The 18,783-nt window shown below is 39.3% G+C and overlaps 1 protein-coding gene across 4 annotated transcripts in view; it reads right to left on the bottom strand.

Moving 5' to 3' along the window:
• Nucleotides 1–6,152: 6,152 nt before the first annotated feature.
• PIP5K1B (phosphatidylinositol-4-phosphate 5-kinase type 1 beta) overlaps nt 6,153–18,783 on the bottom strand; it is a 64,691-nt gene continuing 52,060 nt past the window's right edge. For all 4 annotated transcript variants that reach the window (XM_062624077.1, XM_062624078.1, XM_062624079.1 and 1 more), the window contains 2 exons: nt 13,350–13,470; nt 6,153–6,867 (listed from right to left, as the gene is read on the bottom strand). In XM_062624077.1, coding sequence (XP_062480061.1) covers nt 6,865–6,867; nt 13,350–13,470 — 124 coding nt within the window. In that variant the 3' untranslated portion in view covers nt 6,153–6,864. The remainder of the gene's footprint in view (nt 6,868–13,349; nt 13,471–18,783) is intronic.

Raw genomic sequence — 18,783 nt, forward strand, 5'->3', positions numbered from 1 at the left:
GGTCTGGGCTGAGGTGGGGGCGCGTGGCGGCCGCCGGCGAGGCCAGCGGGCAGTGCCCGGTGGGCAGATCTCTTCGTCCTTCCCGGCCAGAGGCGGGACGGGTCTTCCCCAGGTGTTGTGGGTCGGCGGACTGGCGGGTGTTTCTGAGGGGCAACCGCCGCCGGACGGACCCTTCGCCGGTAACGCGGCTTGACCGCAGGCATGCGTATCGGCAGGGTGCTGCGGCCGAGGAACGGCGGTGGTGGTGGTGGTGGTGGTGCCGCCCTCTGCGTGCCCGCGGCTGGGGAAGACGAGCAGCATGTGTGACCCCGCAGCCCCCGCTGACTGCGGCACAGCCACCGGACACTTCAGCGGAGTGCTGTGTTGCCGGGACAAAAAAGCTGCGTTGGGGTCGAGTACGGTCTTTCCCTACCGCGTGCCTTTTCCGGCCATGGCAGTTTCCCCATCAGTCCATCCAGTGGAGAGGGAGGGTGTCCTACCCTCGGCGTTCAGCACAGGCATTGTGCAGCGAGGCTGTGCCTAGGAAAGAGAGGTGCTGGGCCCTGCTGAACTGCTCGGGCTTTTTCATGTGCATGGGAGAGCTTGGGGACTTCGGATCTCACCGGTATCATAACGACAAGTAGCTGTGATGGTCACCGTGACTGCGACCTCTGCGTACCTTCAGGTCAGCTGCTGTTCTTGGGTCAGGGAGTCTGCTCCTGGGTGAAGCTCTGCAGGGACCTGCCCAAGCACAGTGCTCTTGCCCGGTAGGTGTACAAGAGGCTGGAGCCTGGAAAGGACAAAAATTACAAGCAAAGGTACCACACACACCCCCCCGTTCACCACGAAGATGTAGAAAGTCCAATCTCAACATCTTCTATTGTTACTTAAACTGAAAAAAAATAGGCTTACAAGGGAGATGAGAGATAAGAAATAATTCTGATGAAAAATTTTCTTAAATAAAAGCATGTTCAGTGTGGGAGCGCAGACAAATTTAATTTCAGATCCTTCCACAGGACAGGACTGAAAGATAACACAGTTGCAAATAAAACTGTAAATGTGTAAAACATACAAGTATTTAAGAAACCACTGTTTACTGTGATACGTATTTTTTACATTTCTAACTCTCAGAGAAGCAGATGGCATCTTTCAATGCTTTAGGGAGTGAATTGTCAAGTTTCTCACCAAGATTTGTATTATTTTTTTAAAGTGAAATTACTTTGTGCTACACAAGGGCAGAAGCCCAGATAATTCAAGCTGGTTGTGCGAATTTCAGCTGAGAGTTTGAGGTCTGTTGTAGTTAAGAGTTTTCTGTACCAAACCGTATTATTTAGCTTAGTCACTGTCTTGCCTTTTTCCAGCAGAGCCCTCTGTATTTCTTTGTCACCAGTATCTTCTCTCAGACCTTGTAGGAGTCTGTGTTCTTGCTGATTTTGCAAGGAAGATTTTTATACATTGAGCAGATAAAAGACACTTTTAATTCATTGATGAGCAGTCCACACTATCACTTCTGGAAGGAACTAGTTATGTGTGTGCAACTATAATAGCCTACATATTGAGGTAAGGCCTATAGGGAGAAATAACTTTTATCAGATGGCAGAATACATTAGTAAAGGAAACAGTTCCCTTTTCATATCTGGGAGAGGGGAAAGCAGCAGGCAGAATGGTGGAATGCCTGGTATTTTATGTAGCATTTGATCTAGTAAAAGCTGGTGCTTTTTTACATCTCTTGCCATTCCTATAAAAAGAGTGTCAGAAGATATTTTCAGGTATTATCCAGGTAGTTCCTGGAAAAACAGTAATTTTCTCTAATCATCCGAAGTCGTATGAAGCTCTAAACAGGAAATGCGCATCTCTTGTTTCTAAGTTTACAACAGATCAATGAATTGCTATAGATTAGGTATTTTCTCTGATACTACCAGTCTCACTTACAAAATCATTTAAAAACTTGTTAACATTGTTCAAGTTCATGAACTTTTCAGGGTGTTACTACCAGTGAGGATCATTCACACAACTTCAAATGGGTCTGAGTTTGGGGATTAGCAATTTTAATGTATTAATAGATGTTATAATTAAATATGTTAAATTAATATTTTATTTTGATCCTTGTCCCTGAGGTTAAAGTTGTTCATATCACAACACTTCAGTATCAGTATCTTTTAGTCTGGTGTAAAGTAACTGCAAAGCAGTTCCAGATGCGAAATTGCTGCAGGGTCAGGCCCCGCACCTGTGAGAGACTGTATCTTAAGGTGACTGTCTCAAAGCCTGCTTGCAGTCCTGGTGAGCTTGTTGCAAGACTTGCTGACGGTTTAACTGAGCTCAGCTGCTGTGAACAGATAAGGGACAGCCACCTGAAACCAGTTTCCACTGAGGTCAAGAACGGTCATGTCGCTTTGTGGGATGTGCCTGAGCATGGGTGACTACCTCAACCTGCCAAGGCATGTACAGTCCACGGTAAATGATCACACAGTAATTGCATGAGCTCCACGGCAGGGCTGGGTGTGCACAGGAATGCAGTAATACTCTAGAAAGGACTGTGCTATCAAACGGCTGGTGGGACCCTCATCACTGAAGTATACGGAGGCTGCAGACCAGTGGGACATTGCCAGACCAGTGGTGATGACTGTCTGGTGCAACTTTATCCCAACTGTTTGCTAGATTTCCTTCTTTTCTATTTCTCTGCCTTTCCTATTGCTGTTTTCTTACCACAGTAAGTAAATACTTGGTTTAGACAAGTAATCAATAAATTTCTTTGATTAGCAGCATTTGGCCTCTTGTGTCTTAAGCTCACTCTGGTTATAACAGCAAATCTCCCCGACTCGGGTCCTCCTGGACCAGGACATCACCTTCTGTCTGGAAAGAGCTGGTAACTTTCTTGTTGCATGCAGATGCATGCACCACTGCAAATGGGTCAGCAAATAGCTTCTACGAAGAACAGGTGGAATGCACTACTGATTACTTTTTTATCACTCTCTAGTGTTAACAGTTTGGGAAAACAGCACTGAGTTATATGAAATTAAATTGTCTGAAATATAAGCACAGTCAGCAAGAAAACAGATCTTGGGATAGGTGTTAGTATTTTCAAACCATTAAACTCTAGTACAAGGACTTGAAATTGTTTTTTTTTTTTTCATGTTTTAGAACTGAGGACAACTGTTACATGCTACCACGAAAGGCAAAACCTTCCCTCTGAATGCCATATAATTAATTCATAAGGTCAGATTTACAAATTTGGAGTTATTCTCTACCTTTCTCCAAGCAGACAGCAACCTGTGCTTTTATCTTTCTGAGCAGCTTGCAGGGCCAGAGTATTCAGGTACCACTGCACACAGAATGCCCATGTCTGTGACCTAATTCTTTAAAGTTTGCTGCCTGTGGTAAGTTCCATCTGTTTAGACCTGGAGAAATAGACCAATACATTACTTCAGTACCACAGGGATTCGGTTATATCTTCTGTATGTATTTTATTTTTATTTGACATGCACTGCCTCCTTAGCTATATAGGAATGTTTAGAAGTCTTTAAATTTTCATTAGAGTGTTGCCAATGCAGAATATCAATGCAAGATGAAGAGAAACAGAATACTTAAGCATGAAATATAAGCATCTTTATGAGCTCCTGTACTCCTTGATGTTTGAAGCTTTACACTGTTTTGTGCATTAGAGAAAGAAATGTGTTCCCAGTTACTGATCGTTAACATTGCTTAGCTGTAATCCCTCTTTCATCACAGTTGAACCATTTGGTCACACACATACACACACAAAAACAACCAACCACCCACCCATCCTAAATAACGAAAACAGCAAACAAAAAAACCCTTGTAAGTGCACATGCTTTGGAGAAGGTTTTCCCAGGAGGCTCCATAGCCTATACAGGATTTCCTTTTTCAAGTGTTAAATGGCTGTTTTAATTTATAAATGGATGTGTTAAAGGGATTGTATACAAAGGATGGCTCAGAATCTGGCAGAATAGTTGCAGTGAAATTGTGTGTTCTGGGGACTGCCTAAGGTCAAATGATTCAAACACTACAGTCACTAGGTAATTGGCAAAAGTGACATGTATGTGCTTAATGGTTAATCTGGTGTTTAAGAATTTTCATGGTTTTCCCCAGATAAGACTAATCAGAAATATCTACCTTGTATAGAGACACATTCTACATATACTATGATCTGTTCATGTGAAGTATCTGGTCCTTCCATGCATGTACAGAATGTTTGCTTACAGGGCATGCAGATTGGTCTGTTGAATTTCTAAGAGGAATGCTGCAGAACAATTATCTTTTTAGATTAAGCGATCTTACTTTCAAGTCTGGAAAAGAGGTAACCACAAGACACAAGCACTTGTGTAAAGTGTTCGACACTGTCCCACATGACATCCTTGTCTCTAAATTGGAGAGACATCAATTTGATGGATGGACCCCTCGGCGGATAAAGAACTGGCTGGATGGCCGCACACAAAGAGTTGTGGTCAATGGCTCAATGTTCAGATGGAGACCAGTAACGAGTGGCGTCCCTCAGGGATCGGTGTTGGGACCGGTCTTGTTCAACATCTTTGTTGCTGACATGGACAGTGGGATTGAGTGCGCCCTCAGCAAGTTTGCTGATGACACCAAGCTGTGTGGTTTGGTTGATACCCTGGAGGGAAGGAATGCCATCCAGAGGGACCTTGACATGCTTGTGAGGTGGGCTGATGCCAACCTCATGAAGTTTAACCATGCCAAGTGCAAGGTCCTACACCTGGGTCGGAGCAATCCCAGGCGCAGCTACAGGTTGGGCAGAGAAGAGATTCAGAGCAGCCCTGTGGAGAAGGACTTGGGGGTGTTGATTGATGAGAAAATGAACATGAGCCAGCTTCAGTGTGCGCTTGCAGCCCAGAAATCCAACTGTATCCTGGCTGCATCAAGAGGAGCATGACCAGCAGGTCGAAGGAGGTGATCCTGCCCCTCTACTCTGCTCTTGTGAGACCTCACCTGGAGTATTGTGTGCAGTTCTGCTGTCCTCAACCTAAAAAGGACATGGAACTGTTGGAACAAGTCCAGAGAAGGGCCACGAGGATGATCAGGGGACTGGAGCACCTCCCGTATGAAGACAGGCTGAGAAAGTTGGGGCTGTTCAGCCTGGAGAAGAGAAGCCTGCCTGGAGACCTCATAGCAGCCTTCCAGTATCTGAAGGGGGCCTATAGGGATGCTGGAGAGGGACTCTTCATTAGAGACTGTAGTGACAGGACAAGGGGTAACGGGTTAAAACTTAAACAGGGGAAGTTTAGATTGGATATAAGGATGAAATTCTTTCCTATGAGGGTGGTGAGGCACTGGAATAGGTTGCCCAGGGAGGTTGTGAATGCTCCATCCCTGGCAGTGTTCAAGACCAGGCTGGACAGAGCCTTGGGTGATTTAGTGTGAGGTGCCCCTGCCCATGGCAGGGGGGTTGGAACTAGATGATCTTAAGGTCCTTTCCAACCCTAATTATTCTATGATTCTATGATTCTAAGTTAAGACAGAAACTCAACATACTTGAGAAAAGACTCAACACTCTCTGTTTCTCTGTTCTGTACCTAACTGAGGAATTAATACCCTCCTCTTGTCAGGGTTATAGGATTACATCAAAGAAACACCCCAAACCACACCAAAATGTTAAATGAAAAATTCTGCAGAGGTACAAAGCATAATTATAGGAATTGAAGTGCCAAATTCTGGTTTTGCCAATTCAGAAGGTTTGCTACCCTAAATCCTAGAAGAAATACTATTACCGATAGCTTTCATTAACTTTCAAAGTGACACCCACGTAGTTTTTAAATATATCACTACATCACAGCATGAAACCTTTGATTGATGGTCACTGGTGTGTGGGGTCATACCTCTGCTGCTAGGGAAATAAAGGAACCAGAACAGTTTCTCAAGTTACCTTAAAATGACTGCCCATACTGAAAAACCTGAAAAACCTGAAATGCTTTTATGAAGCAATGCCTGTTGATTCTGTTCTGCTGCTTTTTCTGCTCTAATTCCAAGATTCCCCTCTTCATTATAGAGCTGGTAGCAGACAAAGATAAAAAGAGATGCCATTTTATAGGGTGGTTCTCGTACCTCTTGAGATACCTCTCAAGACTGTCTCATAAAGTTAGAGAAATACCAAACAGTAAGTCCTGTACAGATCAAGAACAGGTTGACAACTGTGATAGTTTTGAGAACAAAATATTTTATTCATCAGTAAAACTATAGTTTACAGTAGTATTTGCTAAATAAATTATATAATTTCTCTTTTACAAGAAATAAACTAAAATCAAAAATACTTCAAAGACAATATATACACAACATAAGGCCTTTTTATAAATAACTTTTTTTTCCCTCCTTTTCACCAGCAGTGAAAGTATCTTTAGAGACTCATTTCATATAGTATGTGTGGAGATTTACCCTAACCCTTGTATGACATCAATTCCAATTTCCATTAATGTGGACCTAGGTGATTAGAACTGAAGGATCAAAACTAATTAAATTAATTTTATTAATCACTGTGCTTATTCTTAAATAGGTAAAGCAGACAATAGATTTTGCTTGTGCATAGTTACAGAATGCATGCAAATAAAACCACTAGAGAGCTGATAAGAAAAATATCACTTCCAAGTCCATAAAAGGTGATTGGCAATATAGTAGAAAGCAGCCTGAATACAGAGTTCTTCACAGTTCAGCAAGCAACAGCAGATGATAGCAGAGTGGAATGTTTCAAGTCATTTTTGCCAAGTCAATCAATCCTTTCAGAGATCCTGACACTTAGAATAAATCCAGTTGACTATTACTCTTCATCTGTTAGGCTCAGAAAATTCCTCCTTCTTAAATTAGGAGTGCAGAAAGTGCTCTTCATTAACCTTGGTACTCTCTGTGTATTCTTTGTTACTGGAAATACAGAAATTACAAGCAAAGTCAAGAGTTGTGTTTGTTTTCTTACAGAATTATGAACAGATAACGTGATTCTTCCCCTGATCAGACTGCAGCACAGTTTGGCAGTGATTCTTTTCTTACCTTGCCCTCTAATCAAAGGCATTGGGTGTCTCTTCTTGTACAACAGGTTACTCCCATGGCTTTACAGACATTGCAGTACACTTACATTACATGAAATTGAACTAACTACTTGCTGCTGCAAAGTGCTGAACACACTGGACATCAGAGAAGACAGTTCAAACTGAGAGCACCCAGCAGTTCACAACCGCTTTTATTACCTTGTAGAATTGACTGGGGCCTTTGTAACTTCAAAGCATTAGGGGAAAACAGCAGTCTTTCTAGATCATGTATGGAAGTCCTGTTAGCTTCCGCATGATGCCCTTCCCTAATTGAATATCATACCTATCTAAAACCTTTCAGGCACAACCAATGTTCTAGTCAAGGTCATTCTATTTCACAAAGAAATCACATAATAATGTTAATGAATCAGAGTTTTCCACACTATCTCCTACAGAGGCAGTTGTTATGCAGTACAAATAGTTGATCACTTCTTGGCAGTGATAGGATGAGGGGGAATGGCTTTAAACTGAAAGAGGGTAGATTTAAATTAGATACTAGGAGAAAAATTCTTCACTGTGAGGGTGGTGAGGCACTGGCACAGGTTGCCCAGAGAAGCTGTGGCTGCCACATCCCTGGCAGTGTTCAAGCCCAGGTTGGACAGGGCTTGGAGCAACCCCGTCTGGTGGAAGGTGTCTCTGCCCGTGGCAGGGGTTTTGGGACAAGATGAGCTTTAAGGTCCCTTCCAACCCAAATTATTCCAAGATGCTATGATTCTTAGCATCTCTATGGAGTCAGAGATGAAATAAAGAGAAACTGTTCTTCGCTGAACACCTTATTACTACAACTCAAATTAAGGGTAAACTGACAGCTGAACAAAATACTGCAGTAAACTGAATGCATCTCGGCTAATATATCCAACATGGAGCATCAAATCAAAGACATCTGCAATGAACTTTTTTACTACAAAACCTTATGAAAAATACAATGAAGATGTAAGTTCCCATTTATTAAACAGACTTTTAAGGTCACCTTTAAATTGTGCTTTTTGATACAAGCATTTAACTAACCTTTAAATAGTTCAACAGCAATCTAATCTTGACTATGAACAGCAAAAGAATCTGCAAAGGCATTTTTAAAACTTATCTCAGAGAAAGGTTACTAGTAGATTTAAATCAATATTTTAGTTAACGACTTCTAGCAGTAGACCTTCAACCTTGAAGAACAATATTTCAGTATCATTCTGTGGCAACCTTTAAACCTATTACTGTATCGTGCACCAGTGTTAGGGTGTTCATAATCACTGATGGTAGTGAGCACAGTGCTGATTTCTTAAAGGACGTTCTCTCTCTAGGTAGCTGTGGTCTGGCAGTGAAAGTCTATCTACTACTATGTTAGCACCTGAACATGCTAACAGAGTAAAGTAGTATATACTTGCAGGACAGAGAACAATTTAATATACAAAGTGAAACTGATGAATGAGTAAAATTGAAGTAATATTTTAGAAAGAATATGACATAAGGCTAAGAAAGATTAAAAAAATTAATTAGTCAGTTTGCCAAAAAAAAAAAAAAAGGAAAAAAGAAAAATGCTAGTACCAATAAACAAAATAATGTTTTATGAAGTCAAGATATATGAGTCAAAATTTACACTAGCACCATCTAGTTTCTGCCTGAAAACTCAGATCAGAATAGCTGCAGTTCAGTTTTTCACAGACTTAATGGTCATTCAGCGCAACTTCAGATCCTCTGCCTTCATTACTACTTTTTACTCTCAAAGGAGACCAGCAGTATTGCTGATGCTAGCTTGGTACTATTCCACAAATTACATAATGCAATTATGAGCAGTTTATTCTTGATGTCTTTCTTCTGATCCTTCCAGAGCATTTCAGAGGGATCAGTGATGGAAAAAGTATCATCAAAATTTGCTGATGTTAGAGAAAACAGACCTGACAGAAACTTGTAGCAGCTGCTGTGTGTCACAGAAACATAGTTCATGGTACTGATGCCATTTTAAGGAGGTTGGATTTTCAGATGTTCAACTTCGTGTCAGGTACGGTCCAGTTCTGTGCATATGATTCTGGAAAAAGCCCACCTATTTCAAGGTGCAGGACATGGTCCTCTAAGCGACTCTGTAACTACTGCACATCTTTGGGATTATTTTCGTTGCAGATATAAGAAACATTATTTTGTGCTAAAGACTGAGTTTGGCTGTATAATTTGGTCCAAAATGATAAATAATGGACAAACGACACTACAGGATGCATTTCTGTAATCACTGTCTGTCTCACACTGGGTATGTAACACATTTACAGTGTTTAAGCCTACTGGAGGCTTGTTGTATCAGAGCATTCTTGTGCTCCATTTCTCTTTTCATGGGTATATTTTTGATGTGATCGATTTCCTCATATGCTACATTAAAAGCCTTGGGCATTAGAACATGTAGTTATGGTGGAAGTGCAATCCCCTAGCCAAAGTTATATCTGATGTTGAATACGAACTAGGAAATGCTCAAAGAGACAGGCTTTAATAAAGAACTACAGGAGTGAGAACAGAAGAAAAGATGAAGAGCACTGAAAAATAAGTTTTTTTCAGATAGTTTGACAGTTTCTGAACAGTATTTTATAGACCAGTATTTGTAAATCTGCTTATCTGTTTTAGGACTTCAGAATCCATAATAAAATTTGTATTTGGACATAAACCACAACACTAAGTAATTTTAAATGTAATAATATCATCTATGCAATTCATATGACACAAATCATAGCTACACTAACCAGACTCCAAATATGCTGGGATTGCACATCGCTATGGTTATTCCATTCTTTTATTTCACTGAAGTCCTTATCTATCATTTGCAGCCATATTTTCAGTAGTATTGACTTCTGAATTATATACAAATTTTGTGAGCCCTTTGTTCAGTAACAGGAGGCAATGCTGTACTTCTATATAACAATTTCTGTATGAAATCAGAATCTTCCCTTACAGTTAAATATACAGAAGTATTCGTCAAGCAAAATAGTAGTTTTTTAAAGAAATCCTACAGGCAAGGCATATATTTATTTATTTTAATCCTATGTTTATCACCAGATGACTTGAGGTGTGCAGCATCACAATGTTTATCATTATGCTATTTATATGCATATTCTTGTTCCACTGTAATTGTAAAGGAAATTAAGCCTATTTGCTTAACAAAGTAATTCTTAAGCCTTACTACGCTGATTTTACTGGTATTGTAATTTGCCAGAATAATATGTCAGTTACCTTTATAAGTAATTTGATGGACAGGCTAAGCAAACACAGTGGAGTAGTTCATAATTGCACATGTTGCTCTTTCAGGGACAGAAAGCTCAGTAAAAGAATTTGGGGCTTCACTGCAGAACAGAAGGAACAAGGTGACTTTAAGTTATTCCTTACTTCCCAAGTGAAATTACCACTTCTAAGTTCTTCCATTTTGGGTATCAGTCCTTAATAACAGTGGACTTAAGTCTTCAGGATCAGCTGCACTTGCTGATGTCTGTTAAAAAACTTTTGCAGGACTGGATTTATATTTCCTACTAATCAAGTTCCATAGAACACAGTAGACTTTTGTGTTCAACAGTGGTTGCTGATATTTCATGCTTTTCTGCTTATATATCAGCCGATGATGCTAATAAACTTTGTTTCCAGAGGAAGAAGGAAATTTTAGTTTACTCTGTCTTTTTTTGTGATGTTTTGGTTTTCAGGGTTTTGGGTTGGTTTTTTTTTGGTTGTTTTTTTTTTTTTTTGGGGGGGTGGCTTTTTGTTTTTTTGGTTTTTTTTTTGTATGTGTTTGTTGCAGGGGATTGTATGTTTGGTTTTTTTTTTGTGGATTTCTACATGAAAATGCTAAATACTAATCAGAAGAACATTACCTTCTCTATTGCTGGCTTACATACAGGACACTTTACCTCAGATTACATCTTTTACTCTAAGTACCTCATCTATCATTGTATTACACAGTCATAAACGAAGAACCCTTTAATGTTTTCATTCTCTGCAGAGCAACACTGCAAATTTCCAACTACTTTACGTATCTGCTTCTATCTTGCTGCATTTTTTAATTAAAAATGAAAAGTATTTTTATGGAATATTCAATTTTTGTTTCTCATTGTATGGTGCTAGAATATTTGGGAATAATTTAGATTGGCTTATACTTAGTGCTCAGTGCAGATCATGGTTAGTCATATTTTATTGATAAAAGCTAGATTTCTTAAGTTATTATTTGGGTTAAAAGATTGATGAGAAAATAAACCAATGGAATCTTAAAGTAAACTTGGATTTGAGGATGTTCCTAACAGTGCTACTTAGAGTGGCAGGTTCACAAAATGCTGGTTTGCCGAACCTGGTCTTTGTTCAGAACTGAGAAACTCTGGGCCCAGACCACCCCTGCAGTTGCAAACTCAAGATGTCTCTGGACCGGTGTCCTGGAACAAAAATTACTGCTATTACCAGGTAAAATCTCAAATTTGACATTAGCTGCACAGTGTGACTTTGCACAGTGTTCCCTTGTTGCGGTTTAAGCCCAGCCAGTAAATCAGAACCACGCAGCTGCTAGCTCACTTCCCCCCTCTTCCTCCCCCAGCTCCTGGAGGGATGGGGAGGAGAATCAAAAGAACGTAAGTCCCATGGGTTGAGATAAGAACAGTCCAGTAACTAAGGTATAACACAAACCACTACTGCTGCCACCAATAATGATAATGATAAGGGAAGTAACAAGGGAAGAGAATACAACCGCTCACCACCTGCCGACCAATATCCAGCCCGACCGAGCAGCGATCTAGCCCTTCCAGGTAACTGCCCCCAGTTTGTATACTGGGCATGACGTGCTGTGGTGTGGAATACCTCTTTAGTTAGTTTGGGTCAGGTGTCCTGTCCCTGCTTCCTTCCGTCTTCCCCTCCTCCCTGACAGAGCATGAGACTCAGAAGGTCCTTGGTCAGAGTAAACATTACTGAGCAACAACTAAAAATATTGGTGTTATCAGCATTGTTCCCAGGCTGAAAGTCAAAACCACAGCACTGCACCAGCTACAAAGAAGGAGAAAAATGACTGCTGCTGCTGAACCCAGGACATCCCTTAATGTAACACCCCGAACCCAATGCTCTTTCTTACCTGTTAGAACTACTTTTTACAGTCTCTGCTCCACCCTACCTTACTTGATTGTCTGAATTTCAACCCAGCACTCTTCAAAAAAAAAAAAAAAAAAAATCCATTTTTCTTCTTTTTTTTTTTTTTTCTTAATAGTAAGTTAACTTACTTACTTAACACTGCTATTTTACTACATGGTTTGGGATTTTTTTCATTCATTCATGGGATCAAAAATTCATAGCTCTTAATTTACTAGAGGACTAAAATTTGTCCAACAAGCAGGAGGCAAGGACATCAAAGGATTAGTGAAGTGATTGAAAATACGCAAGTTACTTTTCATTATATAACCAGGCCTGCACAAAACATTTATCATTAACCTAATGAACAGACTTTCCTTTTTGACCCTTCCTCTCTAGTACAGTTCTTGCCACAAAAGTCACAGACATCTATTTATGAAAATAGAGGGAAAATATTACTAGGATTATATCAGAATGTTCAATTTGTGCTTTAGGAAACCAAACCTTCATGAAAACACCTTAACATCTCTCCCTCCCATATTTATTGAGATTTTCAAAATGGCCTAAAAAGGTCAGATGCACAAAACTTCCCTCAACTGGAACGCAAGTTGGGTGCCTACATCCTTAGTACCTGTGGAATGTGAACTGTAGATACTAAGGGAATTTATAAAACATGGGTGATATAAAGACAAACAAAGATGTAGACTTATCTTTCAGCAGTCACATAAACTGCTCACTAGAAACCAAACCATAAAATATACATTTTTAATCATATTCCAGCTACCACAACTGGACAACCCTTCACAGCAGAAAGGGGAGCCATTAATGTACTTCATACTGAGCTCTACTTCACTGGCTTTAAAATCAGGGATATAAACACAGAACTTCACTCTCTGAAAAAAATTAATTTCTACATTGTGGAATATTGGAATATTCAACATGGAAAGATTTTTCTTTTCTTTGTTTCCTTTTTATTTTTTTTCCCTGTCCTATGTAAAACAAGTAACAGGAAAAAAAATCCTACCACTAAAGAAAAACTGAAGGGCATTTTGGCATACTTCATTATTAACACAATTAATAGGCACATAGATTCTTTAGGATTTGCTTTGGCAAGGTACTCAGGCATATGTCCCATTTAATAAATACCTCAATGAAACCTTGCATCTTGAAGTGAAGCATGTACTGTAGTCACCTGCTGAGCTACAGTCAAAGGAATTACAGGGAAAAAAGCTCATTAGAAACAGTTTGACAACTTACTAAGTAGACATCCAGAACTGAAGCATTATCATTTTCCGTTTCCAGTGTGCTCTGTTCTGAAGTCAAACAGATGGCACTGTCTTCTAAAGTGAACGTTGAACTCGAAGGCAAAGAGCCCTTACTGCAAAGAAAAGGGAGACTATAGTGAACCAAAATACAAGTTACAGAGAGCTCAGTCATAGCTGAAAATTTTAAATTAAGTTTCTCTCAAAAGTAAAAGCTTTGAATACTTGAAAAGAAAGAATGTAAATGGACAAGTATGGATATGTTGACAATGGCTAGATAATTGGCAGCTCATATTTGATTAACATACACAAGCCACAGTTTCTATCTTTTCATTAACTAAAGTTTTACCAGGAAGCAATGCTGTTCCTGAACTCTGATACTTATTTAAAGAACGAAATCATGTCACAGTAAATGTGGGATAATTTCATTAATTCCAAAATAAGTTACTTCTGCATTACACATTATCTAAATTCTGGCAACATTTCTTAATACAAAATAGGGGGAAAAACTCAGTAATTAGCAGAGTAGCATTGGACTTTCTCATGCAGATATGGTATCATTAGCATACAACAGTTCTAAAGGGAAAGTGGGAGAAGAATGGGAGTGTACTGTAATTACTACAGCTCTGCAAGGAAGTAGTGTTTACAGAGCAGGTGCGCTGTATTATTTCATTCATAGATTTGATTGTTATCTGCTATCCAGAAAGAATGTGAAAGGGCACAGGAATCTTGCTTTATTTTGTAAACACACCTGGAATCACAAAGCTGTGTTTTAATAGATTGAGGTGCCTGTTACCCCTTGTCCTCACTAGCTGCCAGAAACTAACAGACTCCAGGCTGCCTTGAAAACTCAGCTGTAATTTTTGCAGATAGATTTTCTTACCTATTTACACACAAGGTGAAAAGCAAACAATTCTGCAGTATAACTGGGTACGAAAACATAGTTACAGCCATCAGTCCAGAAATGACTGATTTCCCCCTCCCTTTGCAATGCTTTGTAGTTTATGTTTTAGCTGGGGTATAATTTCAGAAAGGGCAAAGCTAGTATTCAAAGTAGAAAAATTCAAATACTCAACAAAATAATGAATCATCAGTCACCCTCATGTCATATTACCTTTGCCACATTACAGTGTTCTTTTTAATATATAGTGTGTTAGGCATCTTTTCAGTTGTAAGACTATTGCTTTTGTCCCGAGGGTGACTCAGGTATCATTAACTTGGTCTTATTTTTCTCACATTCATTACTAATATCCTATTAAGTAACTTTTCAGTCACATCAGTTTTTTTGCCAATGCTTTGTTTTACTGAAGGGGAGAGGACAGACAGGAAGGGAATAAATGCGCTGTTGCTATAGTGAGACTATGTTTTATCACAAAATAAGCTCTGTCACCAAAGATACTACTCCTGGCAAAAGGGGAGGGTGAGGGGAGGAGAGTCACTTCTGCTTGCGGAATTTTGATCTTTGCTGTTGCACAGTTCAGGCCTCTGAATGTGCAAAGGCCTGTATATGAAAACAACATGACACAAATGTGCAGTGAGCAGACACTACTGCTATAAAAACATGCAAACCAGTGATTAGCCCTTCCTTGTGGAAAACAGTGCTCTGCACTACTAACTGTAAAGCAAGTTGAGCAGGCTGTGATGTATACCTGGCTTTCGTTTCTGTATCAAGTTTAGTTTAGAAGCAAAAAATATTGAAATAGTTATTCCTTTCAGATACATATCCAGCCACATCACTGTCACCTTTACTGCTGTTATAGATAACTTCTTTCACATCCAGAAAACCTCTGGAACCTGTACTCAAGACGAGGTGAGGATCCTTCAGTTAACACTAGTGGCATTTTAAGTTTTATATCCTGCTCGTATCCGAAGAGTAAGACCTAGTCCTTCTATTATTATTTACTTTTCTTTCTCTCTTCTCTACTTTTCCATTAGAAGGCACTGTGCTTCTTTTTGCTCTTAGTTTGTTAAATTATAATCTGTGTTGTTTCACAGCCTGTTGTGGATAGCAAACAATAGCAATGTGAACTCAGCACTTGGTTTTGGGATTCTTAAACTACTGGTTTTTAGTTATAACATAGGATAAAGAAAGTTATCATCTCCCCTTTGCAATATGACGCTTTTTTCTCCCCTCAACTGTTACAGAAATACAATATACAGTCAGGCAGAAAATGAGGGTTGAAACAAATCCACCATGTTAATAGAAGTCAAAGAGAAGCTCCTATAAATATCACAATTTGGCTATTTACTAATAAACTTCCTAACGAAGAGATTAATAAATAGAAACAAATAATATATAAAAAATGTATATTAACATACAGAAATAAATGGGAGAAAGGGGACAAAAGAAAGTACAAAGGTATATTAATCTTACATATAGAAAACCAGCAGTGGCTAAAGTGCCTTGAACAACAGTAGGGAGGAAAGAAAAGAATGAAACAAAACAGGTATCAATCCACCTTTTTTCTTACAGTCAAAGATCCACAACTTATTTGCAGATAGCAATCTCCTTGCTGCTGTGACTTTCACACTGAATAATTAGGGATGAATTCTGCAAGTAAGGAAGACTCATCTGCATGAAGAATTATTAAAAGGAAAACTGTAAGAAAACTGTTGCAAGACAGAGCTTTCTTACATACTGAACCTTAAGCTCAGTAACAGCATAGTTTTTCTCTATTTAAAAGAAAACTGTCCACTTTGGGAAGTGTTTTCTCCATGGAAAAACAAATATGCCTCATCCTAATGTGTCTACTTGCGAGGCAGCCTGCAGGACAGGTAGAACACTTCAGTCTCCTTTCCAAGTCATTGCACAGCCTTTGAAGAACGGCAGAAACAGTGCCAAGTAGTAACAACTGACCGATGCAGAAGTTTGATGTGTGTTTTGGATTTAGTTGTTCATTGTGGGCTGTTTTGTGGGCTTGGTTTGGTTTGTTTTTTTGTTTTTTTTCTTCCCCTCCTGCAGTGTGAAGAACAGCTCTTGCAGAATATAATTATCAGCTGTTTTTTCAGAGAGTGCCAAAATACAACAGCCATGAATTAGAATAAGCCACTGTGTCTCCCTGGTTGTGAAGAGTTGCAATAAAAACAGGCTTTGATGTCTAACTTTCGATGTCAAATATGCTCTCCTACAGCATATCCCGTAGAATATTTATCCCCTAAAGAGCAGCACATTTGCAAAGTCCAGTGTCTTTGAAAACTCTTATATAAACTTTTGAAAGAAATTATCAGCTCATTGCATCATGAGTTTTGATCTTTGAAATCTCTCCATATAGAAGTCAGAAAAATGTCTTTCAGGACAAATGAGCAGTAAAACTATTGTTCTAAGGTACAATTCAATATCAACTGTTGCAGAAAATTTGTTCTGCATACATGAAAATGTGAACAGGGAGAACAGGTATTAATGGACCTTTTGAACTAAATGCATTAGTCCATTGTTTACAATGTTGAAGTATTATGACTTCTAAAGCATTTCATAAGTTATATATGTCTAAAAGAAAAAAAAAATAGGTCAAACATAGTAAAACTCCCTTGTAATATTTCACTAACACTGTTGAGAAACATTAAAACCACAGGCCTGAGAGAACAGATACGTCTCATCTTCTAAATGCTGCTTCAATTGAAGGAGTCTGACAGTGAATCTGTGCTACTACATTCCCTGTAATGGAAAACCATGACACGTGAATCAGTAAGGATCACAGTAAGCACGTCAATTTTACCATGACCAACAGTCATGACTCAGTGGGCTGAGTTCTCATCCTTAATTTTTAGACTGAAAAAGAAAAAAAAGCTAAGAAAAAAAAAGATCACCCACAATGAATATGCTCAACTGTGCTGTTGCCCTCCTCTTGCTGAAGCAGTCTATTTTATCTTACCTTGGTCCTTAATTAAAAAAGTAGAAAGGATGCAAAAGTAATTCCATCATAGAAGAACTGTGAAAGCCTTGTTTTTCTTTAAGCCACAACTACAGGTTACTTCAATCACAGTAAAATCTTCTTTCCCCATGGGGACTTCCCCAGTGCCTCAGTGTATCTGCTAGCATGAGAGCATTCAAGTCCTCTCCCTAGCTGTTTATTTTCATGAAGCTTGCATGAATTTAATCCAATTTTATCCATATTTTAATCCACTTTGAATCATGTTCAGACAAATTTGTCTAAGTTTCATAAGCTAAGGGTGGTGGTGGTAGATAGGCAGAGACGTTTAAGCTTGACACAAAAAATTTTGTGGAAAACCAGACTGGCAAGAGGTGTGATTAAGTATTCCTTACAACAGAAAAACTAATACCTACAAATCCCTTCTACTGAGAAAAAGAGCACAAATTTTTATGTGTATTTTCTAAGCTGTCTTTGAAAAGTTTGTTTGATAGAACGCAAGTCACGGGACATTTCAGTTCAAAGTCTGGGCATTTCAGGAAGTTTTGTCTGTGTAAGAGAAAAAAAAAAAACAACTCAAAGCCTTCCAAAGTTGCAAGTGATATCCGCTGAAAAACAGCAGTGCAAAGGAGTGTGGGGGGAAAAAGGCGGGGGAGTGAACGAGCGGCTGCGTGGCTCTGGGTTGCCTGCTGGGCTTAAACGACGACAGTATGGCAACAAATAATTAAAAAATATACAGAAAAGCAGAAAGAATAGGAAAGAGAAAGCAGAAGTCTGTAACGTCTTACAGAATGGAGATAAACAGTACATAAACAAGAATCAGATTTCATAAATATTATTTTCCTAGGCTTAAATGTATCAGAAGAACTCATCAGTCCCCTTTCTATAACCCGCACTGGTTACTCTAAAGATAGAGAAGTGAACTACCCCTTTATGCATCATGGGATTTTGTTTGGATTTGTGACTGGAAGCCATGAGACCTGCTGAAAGATATATTGGAGAGAGACTTCTGTTGAATCTTGAAACTCTAGTTTAAAACATTTCCAGATGCACCTGTAAAGCATTCACCTCCTTCAGCTCTTTGCAATTGTAAAAGCAATGTCAGCTGAGACAACAGGCATACTGCTCAGGACATTCAGATCTGTCATCTTTAATTCATGAGTACTTACTAGAAAAACTTTACCCCGAGAGGGTAAAAATCTGTTATCACTGCTGCTATAAAAATAATCCCTGATGTATCAACCCTCCCTGCGTGATACAGCCTCAGGAACTGTCTCTGACTCAGCAACACCTCTGTCTGCTTAACCATGTTGGTAGCAGTTCCTTGCTTCATACCACAAGCGCAGAGCACTCTCAAGGAGAGATGGTGCTGAGCTCTTTTCTCTCATAAAATGCCATTTCCCCCTCCTTGAAGCATGGTTACCTTCATGGTTGGTAGAAACAGAGGGTAATTGCAAAAAAAAAACCCAAAGTTAAACATAATGCATCTGCTTAAAAGTACCCAAAAGTATTATTGTTCTCTTTTTAACAAGTCCTCTCACTGGCATATGCACACACAGC

Source organism: Pezoporus occidentalis, unplaced genomic scaffold (assembly GCF_034315485.1).
Source record: "Pezoporus occidentalis ecotype Australia unplaced genomic scaffold, CSIRO_AGI_Poc_V1 ctg260, whole genome shotgun sequence".
Lineage (NCBI taxonomy): Eukaryota > Metazoa > Chordata > Aves > Psittaciformes > Psittacidae > Pezoporus > Pezoporus occidentalis.